This window comes from Lepidochelys kempii, chromosome 26 (genome assembly GCF_965140265.1).
Source record: "Lepidochelys kempii isolate rLepKem1 chromosome 26, rLepKem1.hap2, whole genome shotgun sequence".
NCBI classification, from domain to species: domain Eukaryota; kingdom Metazoa; phylum Chordata; order Testudines; family Cheloniidae; genus Lepidochelys; species Lepidochelys kempii.
Window position 1 is genome coordinate 4,421,260 of NC_133281.1, and position 17,169 is coordinate 4,438,428.

Sequence of the window (17,169 nt, forward strand, 5' to 3'; positions counted from 1 at the left end):
GGGTTTTTTGAGTATATCTCACTTAACCATTTCCTGACATTGCAGGGCCTCAGGCACTGGTGCACCTTGGTCCCGTCTATTCCCTGCCTACAGCACATCACAGTCTAGTCTCCTGTGGGCTGTCATACTTTGGTCTCATTTCAGTTGTTTGGTTTAATGTGCAGGTACTGGGTGGCGCTGGTGGTCTGTGATATACAGGTCAGACTGGATGATCTGGCGGTCCCTTCTGGCCTTAAACTCTGTGACTCTATTCCCCATTATTATTAATATTCATAATCATAACTAGCTCTTAGATGGAGCTTTTCATCAGTAGAATAGTCTTTCTTTCCTTTTTTATTTCCTGTAGCTAGCTGTGTATTGCGGGGGGATGGGGCAGTGGGGAGCACAGAGATATGGAGAAGAATTTGTATGCGTTTGGATGCAAGTTTTTGTATGTGCATATTCTTGTGGCTGTGCATGTGTATTTCCATGCATAGGAATATGCGTGTGTGTGTGTTTATATGTATGACTGTGTGTGCGTACATCTACACGTGTGTGTTTGCATGGGATGTTCTGTGTTTGTGTCAATCTCCCTCTGCTTTCTCTCTCCCCCACCCTCCACCCACCCACACCATGATATAAACAAACCTGCCTCTGGACATGTCATGGCTTAAAATAGATGTTCATATATCAGCCTTTCTACAGCAGCAGCAGCGGCAGCAACAAGAGCTGCAGCAGTAGGAAGACATGGCCGACTGGATCTGACTAGAAAACTCACCCTGAGCTGAGAAATCACAGCCTGCACAAAGGTAGAGTAACAGGGACGGGTGTCTCCCTCCTGCCTCCTGTCCGTCTGTCTTTCTGTCTCTTTGCTGAGCGTGTGGGGTTGGGCAGCCTGCCCGGGTGCGATAATGTCTATGCAGAGCAGCCATGTGTGTAGGCAGGGTCTGTCTGTCTATTTGTCTCTCTCCTCCCTCCGAGCGCAGCGTGAGAATGGCAGGGGTGGCAGAGGCAGCCATGTACCTGTGAGCAAGAAGTCACTGCATGCAGTAGCTCACCCTGTGTTTTAATACAGGAATGGGCCACACCTCCCATGTAGCAATGGTGCTTTGGGGATTTGCTCTGGGGTCTTGTATATCAGGTAGCAATTGGTGATATTTACCAGCTAGAGCCCACTGCACATCAGCACCCAGTGGGTGTTGGGGGCAGAAGATGAGGGTCAGATACATCTGTGAGGCCGATTGAGTTATATGCCAGAGTAGCTCTGTCCCACAGATTCTCAGGCTTGTCTCCACCGCAAGCAAAGGTGGGTTTGCAGCTCAGCCAGGCATGCCCCTGCTAGCTTTAATCTAGCGAATGCAGCTAAAACTAGCAGTGCAGACGCAGCAGCCCAGATGCAGTATTTCCAACTTCGAGAGATCAAAAATCACGAGTCGGGGCTGCCACAATCATGAGATTGGCCCCAAAGTCATGACCTCTTTGAAAAAGATGTTTTTTTAAAATCAGTCTCTTGATGTTTGACTTCCCCCTGCCCATCATCAGGCATGTGCATGCGACCGTTAGTGTCACCCACTCCCCCATGTGTACTGGAGAAGGTGATTTTGGCCCCTGCTGCAGGAGTGCGCACCCCCACATCTGCCCGTCTCCTGCCCAACAATTAATCCTGTCCCCCAGACCCCCGTCGGTTCTGTCCCCACCCAACCCCACTCAATTCAGCCCCCCCTCAATATAGTCCCCAGCCCCATCTTCTGCACCCCATCATTTCAGCCCCCCCTGCCCCATCGACCCCCACTGCCTTCAATTCACCCTCCCAGCACCACCCCATCTGCTCAGAACCCACCATCAATACAGGCCTCCCACCCCACCAGCCCCCCTCCTCACTTCAGCTCTCCTGCAGCTCCCAGCCTCCCCTCTGCTCCTTAGGGTTCTTCACCCTCCCAAGGCCTGAGGCGCTGCAGTGGGGTCCCCTCTCCCACTTCCCAGGCCGGCAGGGGAGCTGCCGCCTGGGGCTGATAGCTGGAATCCTGGCTGCACCTGGGGCAGCTGATGGGATTTCTAAATAAAATTAAGCCTCACTTTTAGAACTGTCAAATGTCAGGATTTTTTTTTTCAGTGATTCAATTGCTTATTTGAGATTTGGCCTTGCCCCCTTCTATTTGTCTCAGATGAAGTTTCTCTTCCGTGCTCGGTGTAACCCTTCTGTCTCTTCCCCCTACTTGATAGCTTGATGGCTCTATCTGATATGTAAATGAATTTGCATGGTCTTTCAAAGTACTTTGGAAGTAACTGGCCAGTGGAGAAATCGCATTCCTTTGTTGAAGGTGGGGATAACTCCTGTTGGACTGGAAATACATTTTAAGAATGTGGCGGGGCGGGAAAAAAAAATCCTGACATTTGAGAGTTCTATCGCCAGATCACGAGTGAGGCTTCATTCTGCTCAGAAATCAAGACTCTCCCAATTGATTCGTGGGAGTTGGCACGTCTGCAGGTATACAAACCCACCCGGAACACTGGATAGGTACTTGCGTGTGCAGCCTGCACCAGGGTCTGTGCTGACGAGTCTTTGCTGATATTTTTAGCCATGCTAGCTAGATTAAAGCTAATGCAGGTATGTCTACCTGAACTGCAATCACACCTCCAGTTACAGTGTAGGCAGACCCTTAGCCAGCCATGGATCTGCTGGTAGCCTTATATTAAGGGGCACGGTATGGGCCAGGCTTGGATGGGCCCAGGCTGAACGGCCTGCTGCAGCATGAGTGGGCAGACACCCCCATGGCATTGTGCTGCGGCTGATCCCAGCTGTGGTGTGCTGCCCATGGGCTTACCAGGTATTTATTCCTGGAGCCAGCAGGTCAAACATTCAGCAGAGTGCAGGAGACATAGAGCCAACTCTGGACCACGGTATACGCTGCTGCAGCTCCTGTTACGATCTGTGGCAGCTGCACCCAGTCATACCAGGGCTGATGGGGAACCTCTGGCTCCAGAAAAGTCTATTCCATGCCCGGCACAACCATATCCAAGGCAGCATCCAAAATACCCTGCAGAGAATAAACTGTAGGAAGAGGTCGGTAGGGAAGGAAGTACTTAGCAGGTCTCTTTAGATCCCTTCCGAATTCTGCGGTGCCCTCATGACGTTTCCATCCTCTGGGCACAATCAGGTAAATGTCTCAGGGTTTCCTCCTTCGGCACCACTGGCTGCTGGCCATTGCTGAGGGTGGGGTGCCAGACCGACGGAACTGACAGTCTAAGCCAGCAAGGCAAATCTGAGGTCACTCCATTTCCCCCTTTTAGCCGCTGAAAACAGCTGGCCAGCGCGGAGCCGCTGACGGGAACGGAGCTGAGAGGTGAGACTTTGGATGGGTTCCCAAATGCTTGGAGGCAGCTCCTGGCATCACCAGCAGCAGCAGCTTTCAGCTGGCTGCACTGAGGAGGAAGGCAGCAAAGAAGAAAAATGTTCCCAAGGCTGAGGTTTTGTTATGGAGGCCGGGTACATCCCCCATGTGGGTGGAAGTGGGACTGTCCCAGGGGGCTTGTTGCCGGCTTGAGGAAGTCACACCTGGGAGTCGGGCCTCTTGGGCTCTATTGCTTACCCATAAAAGTCTCCTGACCCACGACTAACGCCTCCCACCCCAAACCCAGAGCAGCCTCCCAGCTTTTCAAATGCAGCAGGGAGGTTGCTGTGCCAAGAGAGGTTAAGACCGCCTCTCCCTCCCATCAGGCTGTTTTTATTGGTACACGACAGGCCGATGCCCTGTGAGACCCCACGTGACACCGTATGGAATCCGCCACCTGCTTCTCCTCCCAGCCCCAGAGCCTGGCACCAAGCCCAGAGTCTTCGCTGCCTGCCAGCTCCTCCAATCCTAGGTTGACACAGTCAGCTCTTGAGTTGGCATCGTGACCCTGGCAGCCAGAGCCCTCTAGCCAGTTCAGCGGGAAGGCGACAGCTGAGCTACTGTGTCATCTCATAAACAGAAACCTGGGTACTCTGGGCCTGACAGTGTGGCACTGACCCAGCAGAGCAGAGCTGGAACGTTGCCCCTTCACCATGAAAGGGGTGCACAAGTGGGCTGAAGGCTTTGGTGACCCCACTTCCTCCTTTACTTGGTTCACAGTGCTCTGGCCCCATTAAACCCTCCCCAAATGCTCCACCTTCCAGGGGGGAAGCCTATGATGTACTGCCCCCGCCTGACATTGGGAACCCGTGGGCAGAGAGGGCTCTACACCTGCAGCTAGTTGTTCACATAGGTTGCTGGGAGGATCTGCAGGGTTGCTTTGAACTTTTGTGAGGTATTCTGATGCACGACCAACTCACCCCACTTCCAGTGGAGCCAGGAGTCTCAGCCCAAAGCTGCTTGACTTGGGTCTCCCGCTCAGGAAGAAGCAGCTGGATTTGTGTGTGTGTGTGTGTGTGTGTCAGGGCAGTGGGGCGGGGCAGGGTGGGGCAGGGCGGGGGGGTGGAATTCTCTGAGCTGATCGCTTGTCACGTGGGGAAGGGCTTGGCAATACTCCCATGCCGGGGTCACCTAATGGCGTCTCCACTACTTACAGGACGGGACTGTGGGTCACGGCAGCTGCAGCGTTATCGCCCATAGGGATGCATCGTGGGTCTCGGGAGCTCCAATGGCGTTTATGTCCAGGTTCTCCAGAAGCAGCTCCAGGTCACCCAGCCGGGGGTCTCAGGAAGACGCCAGCAACCACCCCATCCTCAGTGTCTTTGAGCTGGAGAGGCTGCTGTACACGGGGAAGACAGCCTGTAACCATGCAGATGAGGTCTGGCCAGGACTGTACCTGGGAGACCAGTAAGTGCAGGCCCAAGGTCATGAGGGAGAGCGGGAATTGGTGGGGATGGGAAGGAAGAGCGAAAGGGACACGGTAGCATAGTTGTGGGAGGGGGCACGGACTGGGGAGGAGGAGAGTGCAGCGCCACTGTGTGTGTGTGCGTGCAGTATTCCCAATGCCAAGTATTCAGGCAGCCCCGAAATTGGGGGCTCTTTTTATTGGCCTTCTGGCTTCCGAGCCTGTGCCAGCACATACAGGTCACGTTTTCAAGCTTTTCTCTGCAGTCACAAGGGCTAGAAACTTACTTTTTGCGTTCATGAAAGCAGGGGTTCCCCAGTAATAAATTGATTCCAGGAGCCAGGACTACAAGAAAAACAATGTTTGTGTGTGTGTGTGTCCGTCCTTTCCATTTGTGATAGTGGCACTCAAAAATGGCCCCTGAGGGTAAAGGTGTCCATGTGAAAAGACCCACCACACACAAACTGGACACAGCAAGCACCCTAGTTTGCAGCAAGGGAGATTTAGGTCGGATATTAGGAAAAACTTTCTCTAAAGCTGTAATACTCAAACTGAGACTCGGGAGCCACAAGTGTCTTCTGCGGCTCTTTGCAGCGCATGATAGTAAAACACTGGGCAATTTAATTATTAACCAGTCTAAATTATTAACTCATCAGGATGCTTTTACTATGTTATTAACCAACTGTAGTTGATAAAATAATTATACTTGGTCAGAATATCCAAGAAAATATATATAGTAAATGAAACAATGAATTCACTCGACTGTGGCTCTTTTGGGTAATACTGATCGCTAATTTGGCTCCTGAAGCACTGAGGTCTGAGTATCACTGTCTAAGGACAGGAGGACTTGTGGCACCTTAGAGACTAACAAATTTATTTGAGCATAAACTTTCATGAGCTACAGCTCACTTCATCGGATGCATTCAGTGGAAAATACAGTGGGGAGATTTATATACATAGAGAACATGAAACAAAGGGTGTGACCATACAAACTGTAACGAGAGTGATCAAGTAAGGTGAGCTATTACCAGCAGGAGAGTGGGGGTGTGGTGGGGAACCTTTTGTAATGATAATAAAGGTGGGCCATTTCCAGCAGTTGATAAGAATGTCTGAGGAACAGCCCAGGGGTGGGAGGGGCACGGAGGGAGGGGGGGAATAAACATGCGGAAATAGTTTTACTTTGTGTAATGACCCATCAACTCCCAGTCTTTATTCAAGCCTAAGTTAATTGTATCCAGTTTGCAAATTAATTCCAATTCAGCAGTCTCTCCTTGGAGTCTGTTTCTGAAGTTTTTTTGTTGAAGAATTGTCACTTTTAGGACTGTAATCGAGTGACCAAAGAGATTGAAGTGTTCTCCGACTGGTTTTTGAATGTTATAATTCTTGACGTCTGATTTGTGTCCATTTATTCTTTTACGTAGAGACTGTCCAGTTTGGCCAATGTACATGGCAGAGGGGCATTGCTGACACATGATGGCATTTATCACATTGGTAGATGTGCAGGTGAACGAGCCTCTGATAGTGTGGCTGATGTTATTAGGCCCTGTGATGGTGTCCCCTGAATAGATATGTGGACACAGTTGGCAACGGGCTTTGTTGCAAGGATAGATTCCTGGGTTAGTGGTTCTGTTAAGCAGTGGAACAGGTTATCTAGGGAAGTTGTGGAATCCCCATCACTGGGGTTTTTAAGAACAGGTTGGACAAACAGCTGTCAGGGATGGTCTAGGTTTACTTGGTCCTGCCTCAGCATGGCGGGGGTGGACTAGATGGTTTCTTGAGGTCCCTTCCAACCTGACATTTCTATGATTCTTTGTTCAAGAGGTCTGGGAAACCGGCGATGCAAGACTAAGCAGCCCTGGCAGAGCTGGAAAGGAGAAAGGGGAACCCAGACTGGTATAGCAGGGGGGCTGTGGGTCAGGATTGAGGCCCATTGGCAGGAGCTGCATGGGGAGCCTCAGGCTAGCATCTCTTGGGGGTGAGAGAGAAATGTGTGTTGCTAGGTGGGGAATGACAGATTTTCCTATTTTTTAATGTACCCACCAGATGACTGCCTCTCCTCACCCGCACCCCTTCTTCTGGCCTGTTCCCTCCAAGCCAAAAATCCATGCTGGCCTGGCCCAAGTAGCTCTCCCCTCCCGAGTACCAGTTCTAGCAGATAATACTTGCACAGTCCACTGTCAAGAAGCACCCCCTGCTCAGCTGCCGCCACATAAGCTCCCCCATTTTAATCCTTTGCTCCCTTCTCCGCAGAGATATAGCAGCCAATCGGCGTGAGCTGGCCCGCCTGCGCATCACCCACATCCTCAATGCATCGCACAGCAAATGGAGAGGGGGTGCTGAGTACTATGAAGGCACCGGCATCCGCTATCTAGGCATTGAGGCCCACGACTCGCCCAGCTTCGACATGAGTCCCTACTTCTACCCCTCAGCTGACTTCATCCACCAGGCGCTGAGCGAGAGAGGAGGTGAGGGGCAGAGGAGGGGTTGGAAGAGAGGGAGCAGGGGCTGGGACGAAGAGCTTGGCTGGGCAAGAGGAGAGGCTGTGTCCAAAACCCTCATCTCTAGTCGCCTTCTTTCCTTATAAACACGCCACCCACGGTTCTCTGCTGGAAGCAGTGGAGATACCATTAGCAAGACATGGGGATCCTCACTCCCACCTCCATAGCCCTCTCCCATGTGATCGGCTCAGAGAAATCTCCCAAATCCAGCCACTTCTTGAGTCTGCAAAACTTCTACCATAACACCAAGTGTCACCAAGTTGGACCAGCACAATGGTCCTTCTAGCTCAGTATCTGGCCTCCTGCTGCACCAGAACAGAGCCACCTCCATCTACACTGGGATCAGCTAGACTAGAGCAATGGTCCAGCTAGCCCACTATCCCAGCAGCCACCGTTCTGGAAGAGACCCAGGACCAATTATGGGCCATAGCCTGGCCCTTTCATGCCATCCTGGTGGAACAAATAGGCCAGATCTTAGGTGGATCCCTTCCTCTCACAACACGGGGAATCCCTATGGTGCTGGAGGGTGTAAGCAACCCCTAGCATAAGGGTATGCCTTAAGGGCAGGAGGGGGTGGATCTGGAGTCCCCAGATGAGACCAGGATTCAGGAGGTGCATGGGGTTACAGGCATCTTTGGCCTCCCGCACTGAGGAGGCGCAGCTCATAGTCTGGCTCACAGGGACCGGGGAGTAGGGCAGGTTGAAAATTTTGCTCTCAAAACGTTGTTCAAAGGCAGATTGGGTTTTTGACTAAACTACATTTTTCACTCAAACGAAAATATCTGCTTTCCATGCGAAGCTTGGATTTTTCACAGAAAAAAAACCAAAATGTTTTTGATTTTCAACCAAAAATGTAACTATTGAGCCATATACTGGAATACTTTGATTGGAAATGCTGCAGCAGAGCCTCATGGGAGCTGTAGTTCAATGGCCTCATGTTCCCATTCTCCTAGTTGAAGCTGGGCTCCCTTGCCAGACATCATCTCCCATGATTCACTGTGGCGGTGGGACTCCCATGATGCATCACCTCCCCTGCCCAAAATGAGAGACTGTGGTGCTGTTATGCTTATAAGAAGCACTACAGTGAATCCTGGCAGATGTCGTCTGACCGGTCCACCCAGCCTAGAGAGGGAAATGAAGGCATGAACCACTCAAACTACCGCTCCCGCGAGGCAACACAGCAGCATTTCTGAATCAAAATAATTCAGATTTTGATTTTTCAGTGAAAAGTCAACTTTTTCCAAGGGAACCCGCCTCCCCTGCCATTGTGTGACCATCTGTCCCATCGAGCCCTGTATCCTAACTCCTGTACTGGAGTGATCATCTCATCCACACTGTTGTACGACTGTTTCCTGGACTTCTGTAACCCCGTGCAGTGGGGCCTTGGGGCTGTAGCCCGGCTGTGACACAGCTCCCCTTCTCCCCGCAGGAAGGATCCTCGTCCACTGTGCCGTCGGGGTGAGCCGTTCAGCCACCTTGGTCCTCGCCTACCTCATGATCCGCCACCGTATGACCCTGGTGGAAGCCATAAAGACTGTCAAGGACCACCGCGGCATCATCCCCAACCGGGGCTTCCTGCACCAGCTGGTCTCCCTGGACAACTCCCTGAGGCTGAAGCGGCGAGCATGAGTGGGCAGGGGAGGGGGCGCTGTTCAGTGTCCGGCACTCAGCCCAGCCCTACTGCCAGCTGAGCAGCAGACACAGGGCTTTCATCATGGGGCAGGCGCTTGGCAGGCACAGCTGGGCTCCCTTGGGTCCTCAAGGAGTGGCAGCTTTTCAGAGGGGCCCCCAACCTGCAGCTCTGTCATCTGTGGAGGCCTAACATGCAGCCTCCTTCCAGGCTGCAAGACTTAGAGATGCACCCCACAGGGACTATTATCCCATGTCTCGGGCTTCTCTTCCCCTTACCCTGCTGGCTCTGGGAAGCCCAAATGGGTTGGTTCTGCCAGCGGGCACACCCAGGCAGCAAGCCAGCCCTGCCTGTCATTCCTACGAGATCCAAGCTGCGTACATTTCTTGGTGGCAATGAGAATTAGACAAGGCCCATGGTGTCGTAGACTTGGGGTGCCCTCAGTGTAAAACATTTACCTGTAAGAATAAAGTTACTGCAGAGGAAAAACATCTGCCCCTCTGCTTCTGTGTTTTGGAGCATCTTTGCCCAGACCCCAAAGGAGGATGAGAGATAGGGTCTAGATAGACTGTGTGTATTCACGGATCACATCCCACCAATGAGCTGAAATGCTGCTGCCTCTTCGCTGGTAGCTGTGTGTGCAATATACTGATATATTGACTGCGGGGCAGTCAAAGGTCCAATCGCCCAATGCTTAAAGAGATCTGAAAAAAGTGTGTGTGTGTGTGTGTGTGTAAGACAGTGTTTAAGTGCAGCCCTCAGCAACTCTGCTCAGACTGGGGGGAGGTTTGGGGGGAGGGACGGTCTGCAACCCCCCTTGTGACCCTTCCTCCTTTAAGCACTGCAATCAGCTTTTCATGATCCTCTCCCAGCCCCTTGGCTGAGGTCGGGTTTGTGAGAAGGAAGCAAATCCCACCTCCCTACAGGCATCTACCTGACAGGATGAGGTGGGCTGGGAGAGGGAGTTTTGTCTCCCTTCTTATCTCTGCAGTGAGGAATCTCAGAAGTGTGCTAAGTGGCCCCTCCAGCCCTTCTCCTCACCGGGACATGGGGCCCTCAACACAGACCTACTGGAGGGAATGAGCCAGCAAAGCACTAAGAAACCGAGACCCTAGGGATGGGCCTGGAACCAAATGCTTAGAAGAGGTGGGATCCTGATCCAACAGCAATAGCAAGGGTACCCAGCACCTCCCAGGGACAGGCTCCATCTTTGAAGCTTGGGTTCATTTCTAGAACAGTGTTTATACATGGGCTTTGGAGGGAGGGGGGTTGAGTGCAATGAGCTTTGAGGGGTGTCCACCCCGTTTCTGGTGAGGGGCAGGTGGCCATATCTTAAAAAGTCTACTGACATCAGGGCAGTCACGAGCTAGTCCGCAGAGCAGCAGACTCTGGGCCATGGAGCCTGAGCGCCGCTTTGCCACAGGCAGATCAAAACCAGCCCCACCTCTGCCATATTCCCAGAATTGCTTCCAGCTGCATTCAGTGCCACCCTGCTAAAAAGTTTCCCCGCATAAATAACAAGACTCAGGGAGCCATGCTACCAGTGACCCCAAGGGAGCAGAATACGATCAAAGAGTAATCCTCCCTTGCCAGCATTTCGGGTGGCTTCACTGTGACACAGTTTTCCATCCCTGCAGGAACACATTTGAGATTCAGCTCTTGAGATAACTAGGCTCCGCATTTGGGCCCAGCTGCCTCCCCCTATTATTAACTTGAAGCTTCAGACCCCCAGGCTGCAAAGGAACTGCTCCCCACCCCTCCCACTTTTAGGATTTCGGGGTGGGGAGTGGTCCCAAGCAAAGGTGAGTGTACAGTCCTCTCCAGCTCCAAATTCCCCCTCCAGTTCTATGCTCCACCCAGAGGTATTCTCCAGGATGCTGCCAGCAGAGCTGGTGCCTTGGCCTAGGAGTACCTGCACGAGGTTACAGCACAGCACCACTGGCCAGGCGCATTATCAGGGCGGTTCTCCTTATGCAGAAGCATCAGGTATCGGCCAGTTCCGCAGACTGGGCTGGAGGGGTCCAGTGGCCTGATCTGCCTTGCCAAATCCTAGCTCAGTGTGGATGGATGGGCCGGCCAAGTAGGGGGCTGTCTGTAAACTACGTAATGCATTAGGGGGCAGGTGGGTCCCTAATTTGGCATATTTGTTTTAGTGTTACAAAATGATACAAAGATAACATTTGGGTCTCGATAATCACCCAAAAATGTGTCATGTAATGGATGGACCAGTTCTATGGAGGCAGAAAGCAAAAGAGAAAGTATTTCCCAACTGAAGGGAGAAGGCAGGTAACAAACCCGTGAGATAAAAGGCCTGAGGCCCACAGTCTACAGTGGTGCTGCCGGGGAGAACCAGCCCCAGGATATAATGCAATACAGTGCATTAGAACACAACACAAAGAAATGCTTAACCCACTGCCATGAATTGTATCAACCACCAGATGGTGATGTTGCTCTCTGCCAGAAGAAGCCAGGCCACAGAAACCACGACCAGCAAAAGTTAGCTTCCCTGATAACTATGCAGAGTCAAAAGTCTCCTTTTAACGCTCAGGAGCGGGCTGTACCCCTAAACACGCTGAAGGCCCACGTGGCAGCAACAGCAGCTCTGAGAGCTTCAGGAGTCTGGGAAGATCAAGGAGAGGTGTTTTGGAGCTGCTCTCCAAAGCACCTAACTTGGGTATGCCTGGCACATCCCAGGGGAGCACGTCAGTGCTGGTTCTGCTGCAGTCAGAACTCTCTGGCTGCTGGTACTATGTGAGGGTAGCTCATATATCCATGAAGGAATCTCCTACTTGGTTTGACCTGAGCCCGGCAGCCAAGACAGACTATTACCGGTACCTAAAGGACTTTCATAGCTCAGGGCATGTCTACACAGCATTTTGGGGGCAAGCCTCTATGCTGCATTTTGGGGGCAAGTCTCAGAGGTTAGCACAGTCAGATCTTGACTTGACAGACTCGGGCTAGCGGGAGACTAAGTGAAAAGCAGCCCCTTCTTACTCCTCATCTCTGATCCCTGTAGGTCTCTAGTTCACACTTGCTCAGCCTTTGAACCATGCTTATACTGAAGCCTTTAGAACTATGGGCCTCTGGCCTAGCTCCTTAGAGAGCAGCCTTCTGGGGTTCATCTTAGCAACTCAAGCTGGTCCCATCTGCAGCTGTGTTCCACTCTGCCCCCAACGGTCACAGGGGGGAACACAAGAACAAATTTCCAACGAGTCAGACAGGATTCAGAGTCAAGCTGTGTGCAGTTTTTCTTACCCCAGTGCACTTGATCTGGAATTGTGGAAGCGGCCATCATTGCCAGAAGCTTTACTGGGGTGCAGGGCCTGTTCTTTCTGGGGTGAGCTCCCTTCTCCCAATGGCTGCCAAAGGGGGAGGGGGTGGTTTCAACCTATAACTAGAAATGAGGTCAAGCTGCAAGTTTTGGGTCCACATTCCCAGCACCATTCAAGTCCCCAAGCCACATAACATGTGACCATTCTAACCACATTTTGCGAGGTTGATCAAAGCTGAAACTCAAAACAACCCCCATAGGTCAGGTAAGTCATGTGCTGGGAACCAGTCCGTCTGCATAGCTCCCAGTCAGAGCTGTCTGGGGGCTGGGATAGCCTTTCTACCCACACGCATACAAGTCGGAGCTAGAGTGCTGCACAAGCCTGGGGTGTAGGAGTGGGGAAACTTGCACGAAGGGCTATGAAGCAGAGACCAGAGAGGTGGGACCCCACCTGATAACTGCAGAGGGTGCTCTGCACCCCGGCTAGGCTTTCATCCTAGGACACCTGCCTCTAAAACCACATGCCTCTAGTGCCTGAGCTAAAGTGTCAGGACCAGATAGTAACAGCCACTAACAGGGAACAAAGACATATTTGGCCAATGTGTTACATGAGAATCGGGCCTAAGGTATTGTAAGTTGGGTGCCCAAGAATGGAGGACCCTGAAATCGGTGGAGGGTTTTGAAAACCCTTTGTGCCTCAGTTTCCCCATTATTTAAAATGGACATGATCATACTTACCTGCCTCTATAAAGGGCTCTGAGATCTATGGCTGAAAAGCACTATCACAGGGCTAATTAGCAGTGCCTATATTATGATCCACAAACACGTCACAGTTCAGAGCTGAATCGAACTGGCCTCATAATGCTTCCGGGGGTTGTTGTCCATCTGTTCCTAATATAGCTCCATTCTTCTTCCACTTCCTGACACACTAGCTGGCTGGGCAGCTCTGTGTATTTAGAACTTGGTTCTTGTAAAAATATGTCATTAAGGGCTCTGATAGGCATACAACAGTGATTTGCTCTGTTTGGATGGTAGCCAGGTTGTCTGGGACTCCATAACACACCTGGCCCAGTGTCTTGGCAGGGCTGAGGGCCCAGGCAAGCAGTGGGCTGGCGGGGTGCGCATCAGGCTCCCAGGGAAACATTGAGAAATGCTTCTTTCCCCCTTTGTCAATGAAAGGGATGTTTATGAGAGGTGGAGGACTGGAGGAGGGCTAGGAATTGTGGCAAACCCTCCTTAAAAAGGAGTTTGGAAAGGGAGCATTGTATCCTACTCCAAAGGGCTCAGGTTATAGTCTCTATATTCATAGAATATCAGGGTTGGAAGGGACCTCAGGAGGTCATCTAGTCCAACCCCCTGCTCAAAGCAGGACCAATCCTCAATTTTTGCTGCAGATCCCTAAATGGCCCCCTCAAGGATTGAACTCACAACCCTGGGTTAAGTAGGCCAATGCTCAAACCACTGAGCTATCCCTCCCCCCAAGGACAACACATAGGAACTGCCCAGAAAAGGCACTGAGAGTATGAACAATAGTGGTGGCTCTGGGCTGCAAACCCAGGGATTTCTGGGTAACAGAGAATGTTGTGCTGGAGCCAGGCGGGGTTCCAGAGGCTCCTAGGTAATGGAGACTGTGTAGTCAAACAGGACTCTGGCGATGTTCTGAAAAGTCCTTGCCTGATTTTGTAACTTTACCGCACGTGTTGTGGGCCCTGCTGGTGTGTGGCTCCCATTGTGGGTCCTGCTGCTAATTAAGCCTTTAACTGTGGGCACGGCCATTGTTCGATAAAGCTAGGATCATAGAATCATAGAGTATCAGGGTTGGAAGAGACCTCAGGAGGTCATCTAGTCCAACCCCTGCTCAAAGCAGGACTAACACCAACTAAATCATCCCAGCCAGGGCTTTGTCAAGCTGGGTCTTAAAAACTTCTAAGGATGGAGATTCCACCAACTCCCTAGGTAACCCGTTCCAGTGCTTCACCACCCTCCTAGTGAAATAGTGTTTCCTAATATCCAACCTAGACCTCCCCCACTGCAACTTGAGGCCCCATTACTCCTTGTTTTGTCATCTGGTAACACTGAGAACAGCCGAGCTCCATCCTCTTTGGAACCCCCCTTCAGGTAGTTGACAGCAGCTATCAATAACCCCCCCCCCCGACCCTTCTCTTCTGCAGACTAAACAAGCCCAGTTCCCTCAGCTTCTCCGCATAAGTCATGTGCCCGAGCCCCCTGATCATTTTCGTTGCCCTTTGCTGGACTCTCCAATTTGTCCACATCCTTTCTGTAGGATCAGGGAGGTGTGGGACACAAGGGGAAATTTGTATGATGGCTGATCAGCAAATTAATTCAGTGGATGAAATCACAGATGCAGCTATGATGGTGGATGGTGCAGTGACAGGAGACAGGAGACAGGCCTGAGGACAAAGGGGATGCTCAGATTTTCAGCTGGTGGAAAGACAGAGAGGCCTGCTAAGCACGACAAAGGGCAGGGTCAATGGGGGAGCATCGGCAGCATTACTTCATCCATTCTGCTCTCCTGTGTTAGGGACTTGGGGATAGTTTGGTCCCTGGTGTAAGTTAGAGCAGCCCTAACTTGCAGCAGGGGATAGCTGCCTCCCTCCCTCCCCCAGGAATGCCCCTGGCACCTGGGGCTCCTGCAGGAGATGGCAATAGATCCAGTTACAATGACTGCCAAGGACATAATTGGGGGAACTCCCCAGGGGGAACCATATAGTGGCTTCACAGTCCCTTTACCTTAGCTCTGCCAGCCTGAGGTGGCCATGGGTCAATGGAGGAAGCACATCATGAGTTATTTTGATGCTGAGCCCCTGTAGCTTTCGACAGGCCATAGGTGTGTTGCCCAAATGCCTTCTAGAGGAATAGGTTTGAGGGATAGTGCAGCAAGAAGGCCCTATTGCTGAGCCTTGTCTGCAAATCTCTCTATAGCCAGGGGAACTTTTGCCACTCCAGGAGAGGAGGTGTGGCTCTGCTGGGTGACTACTAGCCTTTCTAAGGTATGGAACGTATCAAGCTATGAGCAGATGTGGTCCCTCTAAAACCCTAGTGGTACCCGGAGCGACTGACCTCTTAGAATCGCTGCCTGACGGTGACTGATCTGAGAGCCAAGAGTGTACAATATAGAAGACAGGAGCCCAAACATAATGGCACAAGGAAAGTCAGGAGGGACAGAAACGGGAAACTCGGATGTTATCATTGCAGTAGCACCTAGAGGCCCCACTCGGGGATCAATGTTGTGCAGAGCACTGTACGCATATACTGAACTGACAGCCCCTGCTCCAAAGAACTTCCAGTCTAAGGAATTCTTCTCTTTTGCATTAAAAAACACTTGATGTCATCTTAGTTCCATGAGCCAGCATTTCTGGGGTTGCTAATCTGGAGCAGAGAAGCTGAGATAATACCAGGCAAGTGTGAGATGGGGAGGGAAATTTGGGTCTGAAATTGACAGTTGAGAAAGATGATTCATTGCTTTGGGTAAGCACTCTCTCTCTCTCTCTCTCTCTCTCACACACACACACACACACAAGCTTGGGGAAGTGGACATGGGCTACAAAACCTTTCAAGGGTAGGGCATGAGTACAAATTCAACTGACTAGTAGCAAGCAAGTGATGTTAGTATTGCCTTTTTGGTAGCCTGTATTAAATGTATTTGGCAGGTCTCTAGGCTTGTCTACAGACAGAGTTGAACCAGTTTAACTTGTAGTACGTTGTTAAACTAGTGGAAAAAGCTATGTGACATTCTTATTTCAGTTTAAATTGGACTTATTTCAGTTTAATTTAAGTCAATTACAAACAGGTTTTAAGCTAAATCTAAATAAGGCCCTCTTAAACTGACATTGGAGTGTCCACACTATGGGTTTGCATTGGTTTAGCTAAACTGGTTAAATTACACTGATACAAGTTTCTGTGCAGACAAGGCTGGGGCCTCAGTGAATGGCTACCACTTAGGGCTGAAAGACTAATTTATATACTGACTTCTGCCTATTTTTCTGTTTGCAAATTATCCAGGAGCAGTTTACAATTGCCTCAGATTGATTTACTATTGAAAATTATTCCCTAAATAATTTTTCAAATGGGCCCATCGTAGGCAAACTGATGAGGTTCAGAGATCCACAAACTGAGCTGTGGTGGTTAGTACTGATTAGACACATAGATCACATGGCATTGTTTCTTTCCCTGATTGGATGAGTGTAACTATTAAAATCAGGTTTCTGTTACTGAGATTCATGTTGACAAATACATCAAATTTGGTTTGCATAGATTATTCTCTGATACTCTCTTAAAGCCACTTATTTCCAGGATCATTCCAGCCAGTAAGCATGTTTGCTGGAATATCAGCGAAAGAAAACACTAACAGATGTGAACACCACCACAGCCAATTCATTTATAAATGGAGATGGGCGGATTTTTTTTTTTAGGTATTCATCCACCACTACTGTAAAACCATACCGTAAAACCATAAGGAAATAGAGAGAGAGGAACATAGGAACTTGCAAACTGGATCAGACCTGTTGTCCACCTAGCCCATTATTCTGTCTCCAGTAATGGCTGGTACCAATTGATCAGAGGGCAGGACAAGAAACCCCATAGTGGATTATTGTGGCATATGAGTCTTTTCCTATCCACCATCAGTTAGAGATTGGATTACTCCCTGAAGCATGACGTTCACAGTTCACGTCCTTTCAAACTTTTTCTTCCTCCACCTGTAGCTATGGCTATGCACATTAAATGGCCTGTGGGTGTGATTGGCCTGGATTCAAATCCTGGAGGAGGCCTGGCAATGGATGTGAAACACAAAGCTGTGAGCTACATAAAGATTTCTGGGGCTCAAGAGAGAGAATATATTTATTATTTAAAGGAGAGTTTTCCACCGCACTGAAGTTACTCTGAGCGTGGGCCAACGGCCTCATCCCAGGGTAAGGAGCCTTGGATTCCTGAATTCTAATCCGAGCTCTACCTCTGATTTCATGAGCATGGCC

At 50.6% G+C, this 17,169-nt stretch overlaps 1 protein-coding gene across 2 annotated transcripts; it reads left to right on the forward strand.

Moving 5' to 3' along the window:
* Positions 1-482: 482 nt before the first annotated feature.
* DUSP26 (dual specificity phosphatase 26) lies at positions 483-9,393 on the forward strand. 2 transcript variants are annotated; one of them, XM_073324832.1, is made up of 5 exons: positions 483-788; positions 3,271-3,323; positions 4,528-4,778; positions 7,027-7,241; positions 8,704-9,393. In XM_073324832.1, exons 3-5 carry the CDS (start codon positions 4,600-4,602, stop codon positions 8,901-8,903), a joined length of 594 nt encoding a protein of 197 aa, XP_073180933.1. In that variant the 5' UTR covers positions 483-788; positions 3,271-3,323; positions 4,528-4,599; the 3' UTR covers positions 8,904-9,393. The 2 variants fall into 2 exon arrangements, with proteins under 2 accessions (XP_073180933.1, XP_073180934.1); XM_073324833.1 differs by lacking the exon at positions 3,271-3,323.
* The last annotated feature ends 7,776 nt before the right edge of the window (positions 9,394-17,169 follow it).